The 16,950-nt window shown below is 44.6% G+C and overlaps 1 protein-coding gene across 1 annotated transcript in view; it reads right to left on the reverse strand.

Annotated features, from left to right (window-relative positions):
* RAD18 (RAD18 E3 ubiquitin protein ligase) overlaps positions 1-16,950 on the reverse strand; it is a 303,633-nt gene that overhangs the window by 206,003 nt on the left and 80,680 nt on the right. The window contains exon 7 of the mRNA XM_040407201.1: positions 3,500-3,684. Coding sequence (XP_040263135.1) covers positions 3,500-3,684 — 185 coding nt within the window. The remainder of the gene's footprint in view (positions 1-3,499; positions 3,685-16,950) is intronic.

Below are 16,950 nucleotides of genomic sequence, written 5' to 3' on the forward strand. Positions count from 1 at the left end.
AAAACTGCTGACAGATGGGCTTTAACTTTTTGTTGCCTTGTTTCACCAATAAGGTGCCTTCTGTATATAGCTGCATATGGATGCCACTGATCAGCATACAGAACGTCCCCTAGAGGTGGAAATAGGCATGTTAAGATGTCTTTATGAAAGAAATGGGGCAGCGTAGCTCGACCACAAATATTAGGAAAATGCCACTAACAATTCTGGTCTACATTATCACTGAGATACAAGCTCCCACAAAAGGGTGATCTACACTCATCTCATCTCGGGGTGTGACTTATGCAAAAATATTATTATAGATGCAATATATGCAAATGAACTTTTACTTTATAGATGTAATATATGCAAATGAACTTTTAAAACCCCCCCATATCATTTTTTATTTGTATCTATTTTAGACACAATGGAAAAAAATCCATTAATAAAAATGTAATTCTTGCGTCCGACCGCTCTCTAGATTAGAAAATAATGAAACGCTCGGGGCCGCAGTGCGGCGCTTAATCTTGGCTGTCGCTTACAGAACGCAAAGATCAAGAGAAATAAGCAAAAAAATAAAAGAAAAGCCTGAAAACAAGACTATTGATATTTACAGAAACGGAATCATTATTATTTTATTGCCTTTGAGACAAGACCCTGAAGAAAACGTGGAAACTTTCACATGGGAAAAAGAAAGCCTCCAATTTATTAGAGAATAAACTGCTGCCCCATTGTTAGGAAATGACCTCAGTCATTGGTAATAGGGGGGGGGGGGGGGGGGGGGCGGCAGAGGAGTGACGGCCGTAACGCACGACATGGGGCTCCCCACAACAAGTGACTCATGGAGATGTTTGTCGGGATCTGGTTCTAACCAAGGACATGGCAGTGTGCACAATCTCCGGGGATGCATCAACCCAAAAATCTAAAACATCTTTACCATTAATTGGAAGCAGCAACCAAAGTTTAATTTTATTACAAAATAAAGACTCATATTTTGGAGTTACTTTTAAAGGGTTTTGCAACAATTTTTAAATTGCTACAATGCACTTGATACATCGCAAATAAAATAAAGCTCCTACCCTTTTTAATGTCACACCGCTCCAGCGTCGGTGCTCTGGTCCCCGCAGTAATGATGTCACACCCATGATCGCTGCTGCCAATCAACGGTAGCCTCATCAGTCACATGCCATTCATACACACATGACCACTGAGGCCAGTGACTGGCTGCCGCTGTCAGGTAATGTGATATACCGCTGTATTAAGAAACAGAGACACAGTGATATTGCGGCTTCTTAATTACCACACTACTCTTTTTTATGTCGCACCCGCTTCTGCCATGAGGCAGGGGAGCAGCATTGTGCCGTGGGGCATGGGAGCCTCAGGCTCCGTCCCCACCATTCAGCCCCATAGGCTCCAGGCTGCTAGGCTTCCAGCCTATGTGGCAGTAGAATTGTGCAGGTGTCTGCAATGACATCATCTGAAGAAAGAAGAAACCTTTGGCCTGCATCGCAGATGGACACAGGTGAGTATAATGTGGGTTTCTTGTTTTTTTCATCTATCCATGGCACTACTGGGGGAAATAACGGGGGGGGAGGGGAGTGGGGCATTACATATGGCTATATTATTATACATTATATATGGGGGCATTATTCTTCAGGAGAAGAGCATTATATGTGGGGGCATTATTCTAGAGGGGGGAGCATTATATGTGGGGGTAATATTCTAAAGGGGGAAATAATTATCTGTGGCGGCAGTGGGGCATTATTCTGGGGTGGGGGCATTATTCTAGGAGGGGCATTATATCTGGTGGCATTATAAGTAGGGGCAATATTCTACTTGAGGAGAACATTATATGTGGGGGATTATTCTACAGAGGGAGCATTATATATGAGGGGCATTATTCTGCATGGGGGAACATTATATATTGAGAGCATTATTCTAGAGGGGGGGGAGACAGAATATGGTGGGCATTTCTATTATTGGGGGTACTATTACTATTGAGGGTAGTCTGAGCTATTGGAGGGGGGCGCTATTGTGTGGCACTATTATCTCTGCAGTACAGCGGTTGTGGGCATTGGGGAGCACAGCAGGCACAGTATTGGAGATAGCAGCAGGATGACACCGTTCAGGCACCAGGAGGAGGATGATGGAAAAGTAAGCAATCTAGGATGTCTGTGTGTCAAACTCTGGATCCGCCGGAGTTATGTACAGGCGCCGGTCTCTTTAGAACTTCAGCAGATGCTCCGCGAGTTCCAAATGTAAGTCTGATTCCTTGCTGTCTTACATTTAGACCTTTTCTATGCCTGAAACAGGAGTAGAAAATGGCAAAGGAGACGAGCCTTCCGGCCAAACCCCTTCCCCGTCCACTTTTTTTTTTTTGACCTGGAGGGGAGAAGCCGCAATCTGCGCCTAAAATATGCCTAATATAGGTGTATTTCAGCTTCAGAAATGGCCCCCTGAATATTTTACTGAGACATAAGGGACTGAGAATTAAAAAAAAATAACCGAACCATGGAATTATGCAGCAAAGCAATGATTTCTCAGATGTGAAGAGATGCATTGGTCTCCAGTCAAACCTGTGCTGGTCACCCCTGGAAACAGACAGCGGCTTTATCTGGACCTTGGTGTCAGACGTCATCTGAGCTACGACAATGCACTGCTCTCCGATTACAAGATGACCACCAAATACAACAAATTTAAAGGGATGGTAGAAGACTTGGCCCCAACATATTTTTAAGGGATGTTTTCTCCTGCCACACAGCGAAAAAGTCGTTTTATATGGCAATTAAGCTGGAATGCATGAGTCTACTATGTAATATATGGTCAATCTAAAAGCACAAGAGTGGAACGCTCTCTATGAGGTTTATGTGTCCTAATAAGGTCTTCATGAGGACATCCCTTTAAAGGGGTTCTCTGGGACTGAAGTATTGATGACCTATCCTTAGGACAGGTCATATCAGATCAATGGGAAACCGGACTCCTGACACCCCAACCTGTCAATTGTTTGCAGTAGTCCCAGCACCGAAAACAGGCACCAGAACTACACAGCTTCATCCTGTGTGTAGTGGTCAAGTGAATGGGATCTGCACTGCAGTAACCTGGCCTGGCCACTACACAGAGGTTGGAGCCGTCCAGTCCGGTGATGAAGCTACTGCAAACAAGTGGTTGTCAGGAGTCAGACCTCCGCAAATCTCATAAGGATTACCTATTATACTTCAGTACTGGGGAACCCCTTGAAATCATGAAATGTAAATTTTCACCATAATTTTCCTCAAAGAAATCCCAATATCTTGCTAAATGCACTGAATAATAATCACTTATTTTATTTAGGAGTACATGAATTGAGTCCGATCAGCTCCTGCACAGGGAACCTGTAGCAAACAATTTATCAGGGCTCCCCGTCCACACAAAGCACTTCGGGTTCAGGTGCAGACACAATGGCTGAGCTCAGTATTCTGTGCAATTCCCTGCAGGTCTGGGGTTCACATGTTATTGGAGCGGAGCACATAACCGAGGGCTGTACCTGATTTGGGATGCAATGAGTCGCCCTGTGCGTTATACATGAGCACCAGCTCCTGGTGCCGCCGAATCATCTGCTGCTTGGACCCTTGGGTGGGCAGTCCGACCTCCTTCAGCCTCTTCCTCAGGTCGCGCTCGGACAGCAGGTTGTACACTACTTTGGCCATAGGTTTCCGCTTTTGAACTGAGCTGAAATAAAAGAGGGATAGTAGATTGAAGAAGATCCTAAGTGACATCCCCTGGTGTAAAATGTTTCCTCTACAGCCGTGATTCAGATTTCCACAGATGACATAATGGGGTATTAGCATCACACGGGATATGCCACGTGGTGCTCCAAACCCTGGGAGCTCACGCCATTCCAGGAACGAAGAGCACAAACCCTGTTAGCACGGGCTGCGAAGGGGAAGCGTTGCCACGTTGAACTAGTGCTGCAGCCCTTTAGGGATATGTTCACAACTTCACATGGCGGATTTTTGACCCTCACATTTCTGCCACGCTTTTGCATTCAGTGGGGCTAATCCATGTGCTGACACCTGCCGGAAACAGCGCCAAGAAGGGACATGTGCCTTTTAGATGCCGTTTTGAAATGCAAGTGTTATAATCCGTAGCCGTATGAACGGCAGCGTGGTTTCCCATTGAAGGATTGTGGAAAATACGCCATGTGAACAAGCCCTTAATCTGAGAATCGCTGTGGGTCCCCGCCAGTTGGATCTCCACCAATCAACATGGGATGGTATATTCCATACCTGTGTCATGCTCCGCCCCCATTCATGCCTGGCACTAGACATAACACAGCATTTCAGTTCTACCCAGAGTGCACATATAAAGGGGTTGTTTGGCCTAGGATCAGACAACAAATGATCATAACCTGTGCCCACCATCATAACCTGTGCCCACTGCTGCTGCACTGTTCCCAGAAGCTTTCAGTCCCTGCCAGTCTGGAAGCAGCTTGGTCATGTGACCACTGTGGCCAATCAGTGACCTCAGCAGTCACGTGTTGGAATAGCATATCACTGACATGCTAATCATGTGTCATTCTAGCACATGTGACCACTGAGGCCAGTCACTGACTGCAGCGGTCACAGGACCAGGCCACTTCCGGTCTGGCAGGCAATATAAGCGGGCAGGAACGGGGCAGCAGTGCAAAAACAGCCGGTCTGCGGACAGGGGAGTTTTTTAATTCTTTTTATTTGTGCACAGGTTACGACCAATGGTTGGACAACAAAAATGTGTAAAATCTGAAAATCACAAAATGCACTCTTTATCTTTCACAGCAATAAAAGGAAGAGCGGCGGCAGCGAGGATGATCTCACGAGACGTCGCGTATTTCACACGTCGTGCTCTGCTATTTTGCTGCCAGTCAGATGTATCTTTCTGGTCTGTGTGTTTGACTCGACAGGAATTTAAATCAGTTGTTTCCTAAAAGATGCCGAGGAACAAGCAGTAACATGAGCCATTACAGTGCCACTATGTCTCCCTGTCCGTGCGTCAGTCTTCACTGTAGGTCTGGTATTCTGTTTATGAAGCAGGCAGATCAGGATGAACAGTTCTATAGGTCCTTCCTACCCAGACAGGAAGTAATCTCCCTCTAGTGCCACCTATGGGCAGCCCTGTAAGGCTGGTCACACAGGTCCATACTCTGGTTGTGTCCCTGGATGACCACTGGACCAAGGCAGTGAGTTCAGGTCATTAAACTCGCAGTCGGGCCAGGACACACATCTGGAACACAGACTCCAGAATACGGACATGTGAAGCCAGCATTAGTCGGGTCCATCCCATTAATCATTCTTTAAAGGGACCTTTTCTACAGACCCCCCCCCAGTGTGGCTGGACCTGTAGCTGTAATCATACTTACCTGATCCCCACCGCTGGGGGTTCTCCCCGCGTCTGCAGTAGTCACGTAACCAATGCAGCGGTCACCCATGCATCACGTGACCCAGTGACATCATACATGGGTGGCATGTCACCACTGAGGCCAATCATTGGCTGTAGTGTTCACGTGACCACTGCAGCGGTCACCCATGCATCACGCGACCCAGTGACATCATACATGGGTGGCATGTCACCACTGAGGCCAATCATTGGCTGTAGTGTTCACGTGACCACTGCAGCGGTCACCCATGCATCACGCGACCCAGTGACATCATACATGGGTGGCATGTCACCACTGAGGCCAATCATTGGCTGTAGTGTTCACATGACCTGCGTCAATCCAGGCGTCTAAGCAAGGATACCCGGGAACTGCAGATCAGCGATGCAGCCAGAACCCAGCTGTGGCTATAAGGTAAGTATAATTACCACACGCTCAGGGGGTCCGTAGAGAAGGTCCCCAGGTGAGGGGTCTGCAATCGCTGTAAGGCTCCTTTATAGGTCAGAAGTTGACTTGCAGGGTAGTTACCTACAGGTGGCACTAGAGAGACAGTTCTCCTTATTCTCGAAGACAGACAATTTGAAAGTTGTTCCTAATACTTTGGATACAGCCAGCAGTGTAAAGAATGGAGGTTTAATTTCTGGTTGTCATAGCTTAGTCTTGTGTGTAAAAAAAACTTTCTCTTCTTGCCTGTACTAGACATATTTATCTACACAAACCATTTTCTATTTTGAGGTTTGGCAGATGCAGCCATGGCAACTAGAAGGAAAACCTCCATTTTTTACACTGCAGGCTGCATTCAGGGAACCATGGGGGGGAAAGAAATCACAGCAAACAAATAACCTCCCCTAAAAACATAACCTTTATTAAGCCAAATTAATATCCCAATTTTTTTATTAAGATTAAAACTTTAATTGGGATTCTGTAAGATATATGTTATCCCGCTGCACTCGGGGATCTCGCCCTATTCTGTCCTTACCTAAAGCGGAATAGCCGCCATGATGAGAGCGATCCCACGGCCTTCAAATCTCTCCCTACAAACCCTAACCTAGCGAGGAAACATGATACAAAAGGAACCACTCTAATAGAACTCAGAGGGGGGGCAAATAAAAATATGTCAATCACCAACAGGAACCCGGGGAATATGCGGAGCGGACAATAGTCGATATATATCGTCTTACACCAGATCTTCTCTAGATATCACACATAGGAAGCTCTGGTGCACAATTTAACCCCTTGGATAGCGGATGTATTTTCGTTTTCATTTTTCTTCCTTGAGCCATAACTTTTATTTTTCCGTACACATAACTGTATGAGGGCTTATTTTTTGTGCAGCAAGTTGTAATTTCTAATGCCAGTTGACACCATTTAATATTGCATACAATGTAGTGGGAAGCGTGAAATAAAATTCCAAATGGGGTGGAATTGGAAAAAAATAATAAAATACAATTTCTCCACGATTTTACAAGTTTAATCCCTACAGCGTTCCCTTTGCGGCTAAACTCACCTGTGCCCTTCATTCTCTGGGTGAGTACGATTACAACAATACTACAGATATATAGGCTTTTTATGTCTAAATAGTGTAAAAATAAAAAAAACTTGTAAAAAAAAAATATATATATTTTTTTTTTTTACATCACCATATTCTGACCCCCATAACTTTTTTTCTTATAGTTATATCTACTGAGCTTTGTGGGGGTTTATTTTTTTGTGGGACGATCTGGAGTGTGTGACTTTTTGATTACATTTTCTTAAATTTTTTGGGGGGTAAGAGAAGCAATTAAAAAATGGAGAATCAACCATTTTGACCCTGTTTTCTGTTACGCGATTCGCCGCACTGGAAACATATTTTTATATTTTCATAGTATGGGCTTGTCTGGAAGCAGTGATGCCCATGATTTTATATTTTTTGTTATTTATGTATTTTTTTTATTGTTTTGTAGCTCCAAAACGTTATTTATTTATTTTTTATTCTGTACCATTATGTTTCATATAGATCTATAATGGTACTAGAATTGCTCATTTCTTATGTTGCAGATCCAAGAATTGCAGCTCCAATACCCTGGTTCTCTTCAGAGAGACCCAGCGTATTGAAACCAATTACCGGCATCCTCATTGGCCGCAGAGATAAGGTTTTTTAGCTCTTAGATGCCATGATCACAGTTGAGATAAAAAACAGATAAAGGATATGTTGCCTCCCTTAACCCCTTAACTCCCAATACCACAGAGTATACAGATTAGATTCACTAATGATAATTAAGAGAGTATTCATTTTCAGCATACGGCGTTGGGTTTGTGATTTGCTCATAGGACAATTCTTCTTAGAGAGATGCCGCTTAAATTGTGCACTAGAGCTTCCTATGTGTAATATCTAGAGAAAATCTGGTGTAAGACTATATATTTACTATTGTGCGCTCCGCATATTCCGGATTTCTGTTGGTGATTGACATATTTTATTTGCCCCCCTCCCACTCAGTTCTGAGTGGTTCCCTTCGTATAATTTTTCCTCGCTAGGTTAGGATTTGTAGAGAGAGTTTTGAAGGCCGTGGGATCGCTCTCATCAGGGCGGCTATTCCGCTTTAGGTAAAAACAGAATAGGGCGAGATCCCCGAGTGGAGCGGGATACCGTATATCTTACAGAATCCCAATTAAAGTTTTAATCTTAATTTAAAAATTGTGGTATTAATTTGGTTTATTAAAGATTACGTTTTTAGGGGAGGTTATTTTTTTGATTATCTTTCCTATATGTATCGGGCCGTACTGGAGGCGTGATTTAGGGAAACATTGAGGACAGAAATGAGGTCTATGTAACACAGTGACTTCTATTTTCTTTCATGACTAAGCAGATTTATCCCTTATAAAAGGCTTTGTGCTTCTATAAAAAACAAGCTGGAAAGTTGGCCGAGGACGAAGAAATGAGTGTGTGCCTGGCAGCTCCGCTTAATAATGTAGAAAGCGAGAGAAGCAATTCTGGAGCGCAAACAAAATGCATCCCCTGGCCACAAACTGATCCGACGGAGGGATCCTCCTAAATCAAGGACGCAGAAAATAAAAGTGACTTCTGCTGCTCTGAGCCTCGAATCCAGCAGAAGCAGCTTTATGGTGCAGGGCGGATGTAACAGCAGGCCGCAAACCATGGGCAGCACGCAGAATCAATTATTCCTGCCGCTGATGATTTTCAAGCCATATTTATTTTTATTTTTTTAGGGAATATTCGCACGCAGCAGATTTGTTGCTAAAATTTATGTGAACGCTTCCTTCAGAAATGGCAGAAATCCATGAATGTGATTCAGAAATAACCTCCTTCACATATACGGAAATTATTTTTAGGCACAGAAATATGGACCGTCTGTGAACATACCCTTACGCTCCAGAGCTGCATTCACAATTCTGCTGGTTGCCATTGGAAACAGCTTAGCACATCATCTATGATGCACAGGGGACAGTTAGGCTGGTTTCACATTCGCAGCAAGAGTTCCGGCAGGCTGTTCGGAGCTCTCTGGATCCGTCATTGCCCAGCGGCCCAATTGACAATAATGCCAGATACAATGCCGGATCCAGGAGCTCCTGCAGGCTGGTTTCTGCTGGAACAGCCTGCCGCAAATATGAAACCTTGGTTTTCCTACATCAGATGACTAGAGCGTGCCTGGTGTAAAGGTACATTCACACGATTAATCCCTGAAAGGCCTCAATGGTGCCGCAATCAGCGATGAACATGCATGAGGGGTTCAATGATGGGGGGGTGCGCGCAATCGCCGTTCCCTGTCATTGCGCCCGCAACATACAAAGAAATGTGCTTAGTGACGAATTCATTCATTACAAAGCGCTCATCTCTAGAAGCTGCTAAGGCGCAAAAACCGAGGAACTAAACAGCAGGAAGCATCACCTAGACACGGACAGACCAATTTAGAAATTTTAATCTCTAGGTAACTAGAAGTCGATTTATTTTTTATGTGAAATACCGGCAACCACTGCACTTCTTTTGATGCGATTTATCTTCACCTTGGAACTTTGTTGCACAGGTCAATGTATTCCTCTGGTTGTCACAGATGTTATCTCACTTGTAGTGCTGCTAGCCCTGTGTTCAGACCCTCCTTAGCTGTGACCAAGGACCTGAGCTGGGAACGCACACAGACTCGTGTATCGTGACGCCACAATATGGACGTATATTGCATCATGAAGCTTTTCCTACAAGAAATCTTTCTGTGCTTCCAATGCGATGGTAAACAATTTTTTTGGTCAAAAAGGAGGATTGGAAAATATCATGGAGCAAGAATCCGTGTGCAGTGCCAGCCTCCTAGGTGATTCAGATACACCTGAAATGTATTGGAATGCAAATTCTGTCTGCAAAGCATGATGGAAAAAGTGACAATTCCTGCCGAGGAGAAGAAGAAGAAGAAGAAAAAATAAAAAGACTATCAACTTGACTAATGATCACAGAGTAAGAATCCTGCCAACCCGTTGGCCTAGATGACAGCCCACAATCTCTGAAGTACTGCATTCTAGAGATGCAACATTTTCTACATCTCTTTACTGTGCAGACACTGAACCAGCAGGGAGTAGCAAGGCATTGGAAAGTCGGAGCTGGCAGAAGATCATTGCAGTTTCCAAATAGTGTTTGGAAAACTTAGTCAAGACTAGATGTAAGACGATCTCTATAATGATGCCAAGCACAACTGCAGGCCATAGGTTCTGTCATAAAACGTGTGACGAGTGCGGTAACAAAGCTTCCTATATAGAACGCAGCAGCTGCAGGGCAGGACCGCTTATTGCAGCCTCTACAAATTCATTTCCATTTGAGCACCAAGTAAAAGTGTAACTTTTGCGACTACAAATGGAGGCCATGGAGGCAATACTGGAAGCATTACAGCAGATACCCCTGTGGCAACAGCTGCAGTATAAATCCATCCTCTGCAGAAGCGAGCCGCCTTAGGATTCAGAACCCGCCTGATACTTCTACAATGCAAATATTTGCTCTTTTCCACTTGAAGGAAATGAAATATCTGCATTTATATGACAGCTCAGCCTGGCAAGCACCACGGATAGTGAACAGATATTAGCCAAACAATGCATGCATGCAAAGTATCTTACACATTGTGCACAGCAAACACTCCCCCTGACTCTGGCGGTCTAATCACTTCAAGCTAACCGCGGACGATAATGGCAGAGAGCGGCGAAGGGAGGAAGCGGACTGCGATTTGCAATTACATTTCACAGACATTTATTCCCTATTCAGCCAGGAGTTTATAAAGAATACTTGGTGGACGTGTAATGACAGAAGTAGATGAAGTAGCGCCACCTGCAGCACACTGGACGGCAGTGCATTTAACCCATTAAAAGCTAGACAGCAGTAAACTGAGCAAACAAAGAAGAGTCAGGCTCCGTTACGTCCAGCTTATACTTTAGGCTTTTTTTTTTAAATAAGATTGTTATAGTTTTTCTTTTTGTTGTTGTTTCTTTTTGCAAACACACAGGGTCCGGCAGAATAAATCCCATCCGCAGCATGAACTGCACATAACCTGTAAAACGTCTTTCAATGAGGTATAAAGGCCACTTTTCAGACTATATACACTGCTCAAAAAAATAAAGGGAACACTTAAACAACACAATGTAACTCCAAGTCAATCACACTTCTGTGAAATCAAACTGTCCACTTAGGAAGCAACACTGAGTGACAATCAATTTCACATGCTGTTGTGCAAATGGGATAGACAACAGGTGGAAATTATAGGCAATTAGCAAGACACCCCCAATAAAGGAGTGATTCTGCAGGTGGTGACCACAGACCACTTCTCAGTTCCTATGCTTCCTGGCTGATGTTTTGGTCACTTTTGAATGCTGGCGGTGCTTTCACTCTAGTGGTAGCATGAGACGGAGTCTACAACCCACACAAGGGGCTCAGGTAGTGCAGCTTATCCAGGATGGCACATCAATGCGAGCTGTGGCAAGAAGGTTTGCTGTGTCTGTCAGCGTAGTGTCCAGAGCATGGAGGCGCTACCAGGAGACAGGCCAGTACATCAGGAGACGTGGAGGAGGCCGTAGGAGGGCAGCAACCCAGCAGCAGGACCGCTACCTCCGCCTTTGTGCAAGGAGGAACAGGGGGAGCACTGCCAGAGCCCTGCAAAATGACCTCCAGCAGGCCACAAATGTGCATGTGTCTGCTCAAACAGTCAGAAACAGACTCCATGAGGGTGATATGAGGGCCCGACGTCCACAGGTGGGGGTTGTGCTTACAGCCCAACACCGTGCAGGACGTTTGGCATTTGCCAGAGAACACCAAGACTGGCAAATTCACCACTGGCGCCCTGTGCTCTTCACAGATGAAAGCAGGTTCACACTGAGCACATGTGACAGACGTGACAGAGTCTGGAGACGCCGTGGAGAACGTTCTGCTGCCTGCAACATCCTCCAGCATGACCGGTTTGGCATTGGGTCAGTAATGGTGTGGGGTGGCATTTCTTTGGAGGGCCGCACAGCCCTCCATGTGCTCGCCAGAGGTAGCCTGACTGCCATTAGGTACCGAGATGAGATCCTCAGACACCTTGTGAGTCCATATGCTGGTGCGGTTGGCCCTGGGTTCCTCCTAATGCAAGACAATGCTAGACCTCATGTGGCTGGGGTGTGTCAGCAGTTCCTGCAAGACGAAGGCATTGATGCTATGGACTGGCCCGCCCGTCCCCCAGACCTGAATCCAATTGAGCACATCTGGGACATCATGTCTCGCTCTATCCACCAACGTCACGTTGCACCACAGACCAGGAGTTGGCAGATGCTTTAGTCCAGGTCTGGGAGGAGATCCCTCAGGAGACCGTCCGCCACCTCATCAGGAGCATGCACAGGCGTTGTAGGGAGGTCATACAGGCACGTGGAGGCCACACACACTACTGAGCCTCATTTTGACTTGTTTTAAGGACATTACATCAAAGTTGGATCAGCCTGTAGTGTGTTTTTCCACTTTAATTTTGAGTGTGACTCCAAATCCAGACCTCCATGGGTTAAAAAATTTGATTTCCATTTTTAATTTTTGTGTGATTTTGTTGTCAGCACATTCAACTATGTAAAGAACAAAGTATTTCAGAAGAATATTTAATTAACTCAGATCTAGGATGTGTTATTTTTGTGTTCCCCTTATTTTTTTGAGCAGTGTATTAGATTTAGGCTTCACGCACACGCCTGTGTCTGCACCACGGAGACGCAAAATGCGGACACCTTCTGTGTGCACTCCACATTTTCCTCTCTCCCATCAATAGAAATTGCTCTTCTCGTCTGCAAAATGGACCAGAAAAGGACACATTCTACAATTTGCAGAATGGTCACACGGATCTGCAAAAAATATGAATGTGTGCCTGGCTCCATAGAAATGAACGTGTCAGTGTGCTATGCACAAAAAATATGGTGGCGCGCCTGAGGCCTTACCAGAACATGAAGTCTTTAATGTATCCTATGGTTTTCTTTACCTTGGGCAGCAGCTGACTGGCACTGGTTGCACAACCCACAATTAGAGAAAACCTTTTTATAAAGAACTTTACAAATGCTGCAGAATAGCCAAGTCCAGAAACCTTACACTTGGAGGCTAGCCTCCTGCACAAACGGCCAGTTTCTGATGGGGAATTTCTCCACCTGGAAGACATTACAGGAGGGAAGAACGGAGATCTCAAGTGTTCGCACTGAACTGCCACAGGCAGTAAGATCACAATCAATTGGGCAATGTAAAAAGATACACCACATCCCAGTTCTGAGACTACTTCACCGTCATACATGTGGTGTATTTGGGACGGATCATGGACAACGCATGATGAGACATCTGCCCGGACACTCCATGTGCTGCTGCATAAAAGGTCAGAACCTTCTATTTTCTCAGAACCAGGCCAATAAAGAGATTTTCCACCACCACCACCTGTAGGTGGCAGCAGAGAGACTGATTTCTTCCACTAGGAGGAGAGCTACTTTCCAACATGCTGTAAACACTCCATAACTCTCCCCCAATTGTCATACGGCCCACAATAGAGACATAAATCAGTCTGACAACTCCAGACCTTTCCGATTTTCCTTCCTAGACATCATAAATTAACTATTCTCATTTCATATTTTAATAGAAGTCGGGAGGGAGGCAGGGGCAGAAAAGTGAACAACCTTTCTCAGCAAATAAATCTCAGGACTCCTCGAGCATGAATTATGACAAACGACAAAACCGGTGGTAACTTCGGCTGGGAACCTCTTCCATGGATGGGACTCATGCACTTATCATGGCAGAAGGAAGGACGTGAAGAATGAATTGTTGGGTTAAGCTCCCTTTGTGAGTAAAATTCACCCTGACAACATGATACCGAATATCTAGACATCATCCGGCTGTGTAATCTATGCCAATGTCATCTAAAAATAATAATATTAATTTGCCAGACGCTCCATCTCCATCCCAAAGTCAGGAAATCTCCAGTTGTAAAAAATCTAAGCCCAAAAACATTTCTTCTGCCATTTCTACGTTATATCTGTATCTGGGAAAGCTGGGTGGTGACCCATATGTCTGCTACTACAACTACAAAGCTGGATTGTATTTAATGTGGGTGCTATAATGGTGCACCCATGGGTGACATTCAGCACCGATGCTGATCAACTTGATATAACAGAATTTTTTGTGAAAAATGCATTATTCATTTAATGTACATTTTATATTTGTTTTTAACTCATGATCATTAAAGGGGTCGTCTCACTTCAGCAAATGGCATTTATCATGTAGAGAAAGTTAATACAAGGCACTTCCTAATGTATTGTGATTCTCTATATTGCCTCCTTTGCTGGCTAGATTCATTTTTCCATCACATTATACACGGCTGATAGACACATGTGAGCAAGTCATACTGCCATACATGCTGCACTTAGAGGTAGCAGGCGATCTACACATGAGTGACACCGGACCGCAACTGTGGTGATCACTACTCACCTTTCTTGCTAATTTCTATTATACATATTTTTTTCAATCTTGGCCCCTCGCTCCCTGATCAGTCTCAGAGAACCCATGAAGGCGAAACGCGTTGAAACATTTTTTTAGATTTTCTCAGACATTTTTTTGTTGTTGTTTGGATTAGGGAGGGTACTGACAGATATTGGCTGGCTGTTCACTCCCCCCACAGGGTTTTCTTAGGGCAAGGTTCCGGACAGGTCGATGACTTTGTATTTAGGAGGTTATTAGGGCATAATAGACCTGACGGCACTAGGCACATCAAAAGTTTAAGACCAAAAAATCCTATGTATCATGGCTGGATCTTAACAAGGCTCCAAGCGGAGCTTCAACATGCAACAAGAAGAAATGGGAGGGAGACAAAACATTTTTTGAGCATTCAATTTAATGAAAACAACAAATAAACTGAAACAGGCTGTTTTTCAGCTGATCAAAAGTTTAGGACCACACCTCCAAAATAAAACTAAACCCCTCAAAACAGAAATCCAACTTCCAAACATGAGCTCAGTAATGAGTAGCTCCGCCGTTATTGTTTCGGCATGCTTGATGCAAGCGTTTCCATGAGGTGAGTGGGAACATTTCTCCAAGTGGTGAAGACGGCCGCACGAAGGCCATCTATTGTCTGGAACTGTTGTCCATTTTTGTAAACTTCCCTTGCCATCCATCCCCAAAGGTTCTCAATTGGATTTAGATCAGGGGAACACGCAGGATGGGCCAAAAGAGTGATGTTATTCTCCTGGAAGAAGTCCCTTGTCCAGGGGGCATTGTGTACTGTAGCGTTGTCCTGTTCAAAAACCCAGTCGTTACCACACAGACAAGGCCCCTGCACTTCCTGAAGCTCCATTGTTCCACTGAATGAAAAAGCCCCCCACACCATTATGGCGCCCCCTCCACTGTGGCGCGTAGAAAACATCTCAGGTGGGATCTGCTTGTCCTGCCAGTAACGTTGGAAACCATCAGGACCATCAAGGTTAAAGTTTTTCTCATCAGAGAATAAAACTTTCTTCCACCTTTGAATGTCCCATGTTTGGTGCTCTCTCTTGCAAAGTCCAAACGAGCAGTTCTGTGGCGTTCAAGGAGACGAGGTCTTTGAAGACATTTTTTGTTTTTGAAGCCCTTTAGTCTCAGATGCCGTCTGATGGTTATGGGGCTGCAGTCAGCACCAGTAAGGGCCTTCATTTGGGTCGAGGATCGTCCAGTTTCTTGACGGACAGCCAATTGGATCCTCCGGCTCAGTGCTGGTGACATTTTTGTTCCATAACCCTCAGGATCATTTAAGAAATTCCAAATGACTGTCTTACTGCGTCCCACCCCAGCAGCGATGACTGTCTTCCTGCGTCCCACCTCAGCAGCGATGGAGGCTGTGAGAGACCCTGCTTATGCAGCTCAACAACCCGACCACATTCAATAAGGGAGAGTTTTTTTGCCTTTGCCATCACAACGTGTGACTACCTGACAGAGAATGACAATGAATCCACATCTTTGCACAGATTTGGCCTTTTAAAGGCATGTGGTCCTAAAATTTGGATCAGTTGAAAAACAGCCTGTTTCAGTTTATTTGTTATTTTCAATTAATTGAATGCTCAAAAAATGTTTTCTCTCCCTCCCATTTCTTCTTGTTGCATGTTGAAGCTCCACTTGGAACCTTGTTAAGATCCAACAATGTAAAATATGATTTTTTGCAATTTTTCAAGTGGTCTTAAACTTTTGATCAGGACTGTATATTGCATCATCCCACCTCCCCAGTGATCGGCATCACCCCAACCAGTCCAATATTCAAGGGCTAATTGAATTATCAACATACCGGTAAGAGTGTTCCTATTTCTTTTATTTATTGTGCCTTTTGTCTGTTTTTTAGATACGCTCAAAATAAAAGTTACCGTAAGTTTTATTTTTTATTCTTACTGTCCCTCTTGTGTTGCTAGTTGTAGTACGAGTATATCATTAGTTACTCGGACGTTCACACACATTCAGAGATTGGTTATGAATCTGGAGGAAACGCAGATCAGGCCAACACCGAATAAAGTCTCAGTCTGGAGCTGGGTTAACTTTAACAGTAATTACCGTAAGTCAATGTCCCGCCACACTCCATATAAATCAATTTCCTGCACTTGCAGACGGCCTGTGTACTTTACAGAGAATAATTCGGCCTCCCCGTCCTGGCTTCATGGAATTCATCAGCCGCGTCTCTCGCTTCAATGGCAAAACAAGCAGGGACTGGAGATGAAAGCATTTCTGGACAGGAATTCCTACCGCTCCTTCCATACATCACAGCTTCCATTTCAATTCAAAGATTCAGCCTAGTGGCAACTGCTTAAAGGGAAAGTTCACTTAATTAAAGAGGAGAACTCGCCTCTCCTGGCGCGTCTGTTCAAGTAAACGACTGCACGCCACGTGAAATGACAGCTCTGGAGCACCTATTCTTCTAACCTCATTTTGTGCAATTTCTCTATTAGAAAGAAGATTATAAATAAATGTACATCTGGATGTTACTGGTTGGGGGCGTGTCCTTGCACAGTCTGGATAGTAGTAGACCGTGCAGGGACACACCCACCGCCAACTGAGAAAACCAGACACCAGCCTGACTACTGTACTCACCCACTAAGTTGTCGTTCACATACTGCAG

Source organism: Bufo bufo, chromosome 9 (genome assembly GCF_905171765.1).
Source record: "Bufo bufo chromosome 9, aBufBuf1.1, whole genome shotgun sequence".
Taxonomy (NCBI): domain Eukaryota; kingdom Metazoa; phylum Chordata; class Amphibia; order Anura; family Bufonidae; genus Bufo; species Bufo bufo.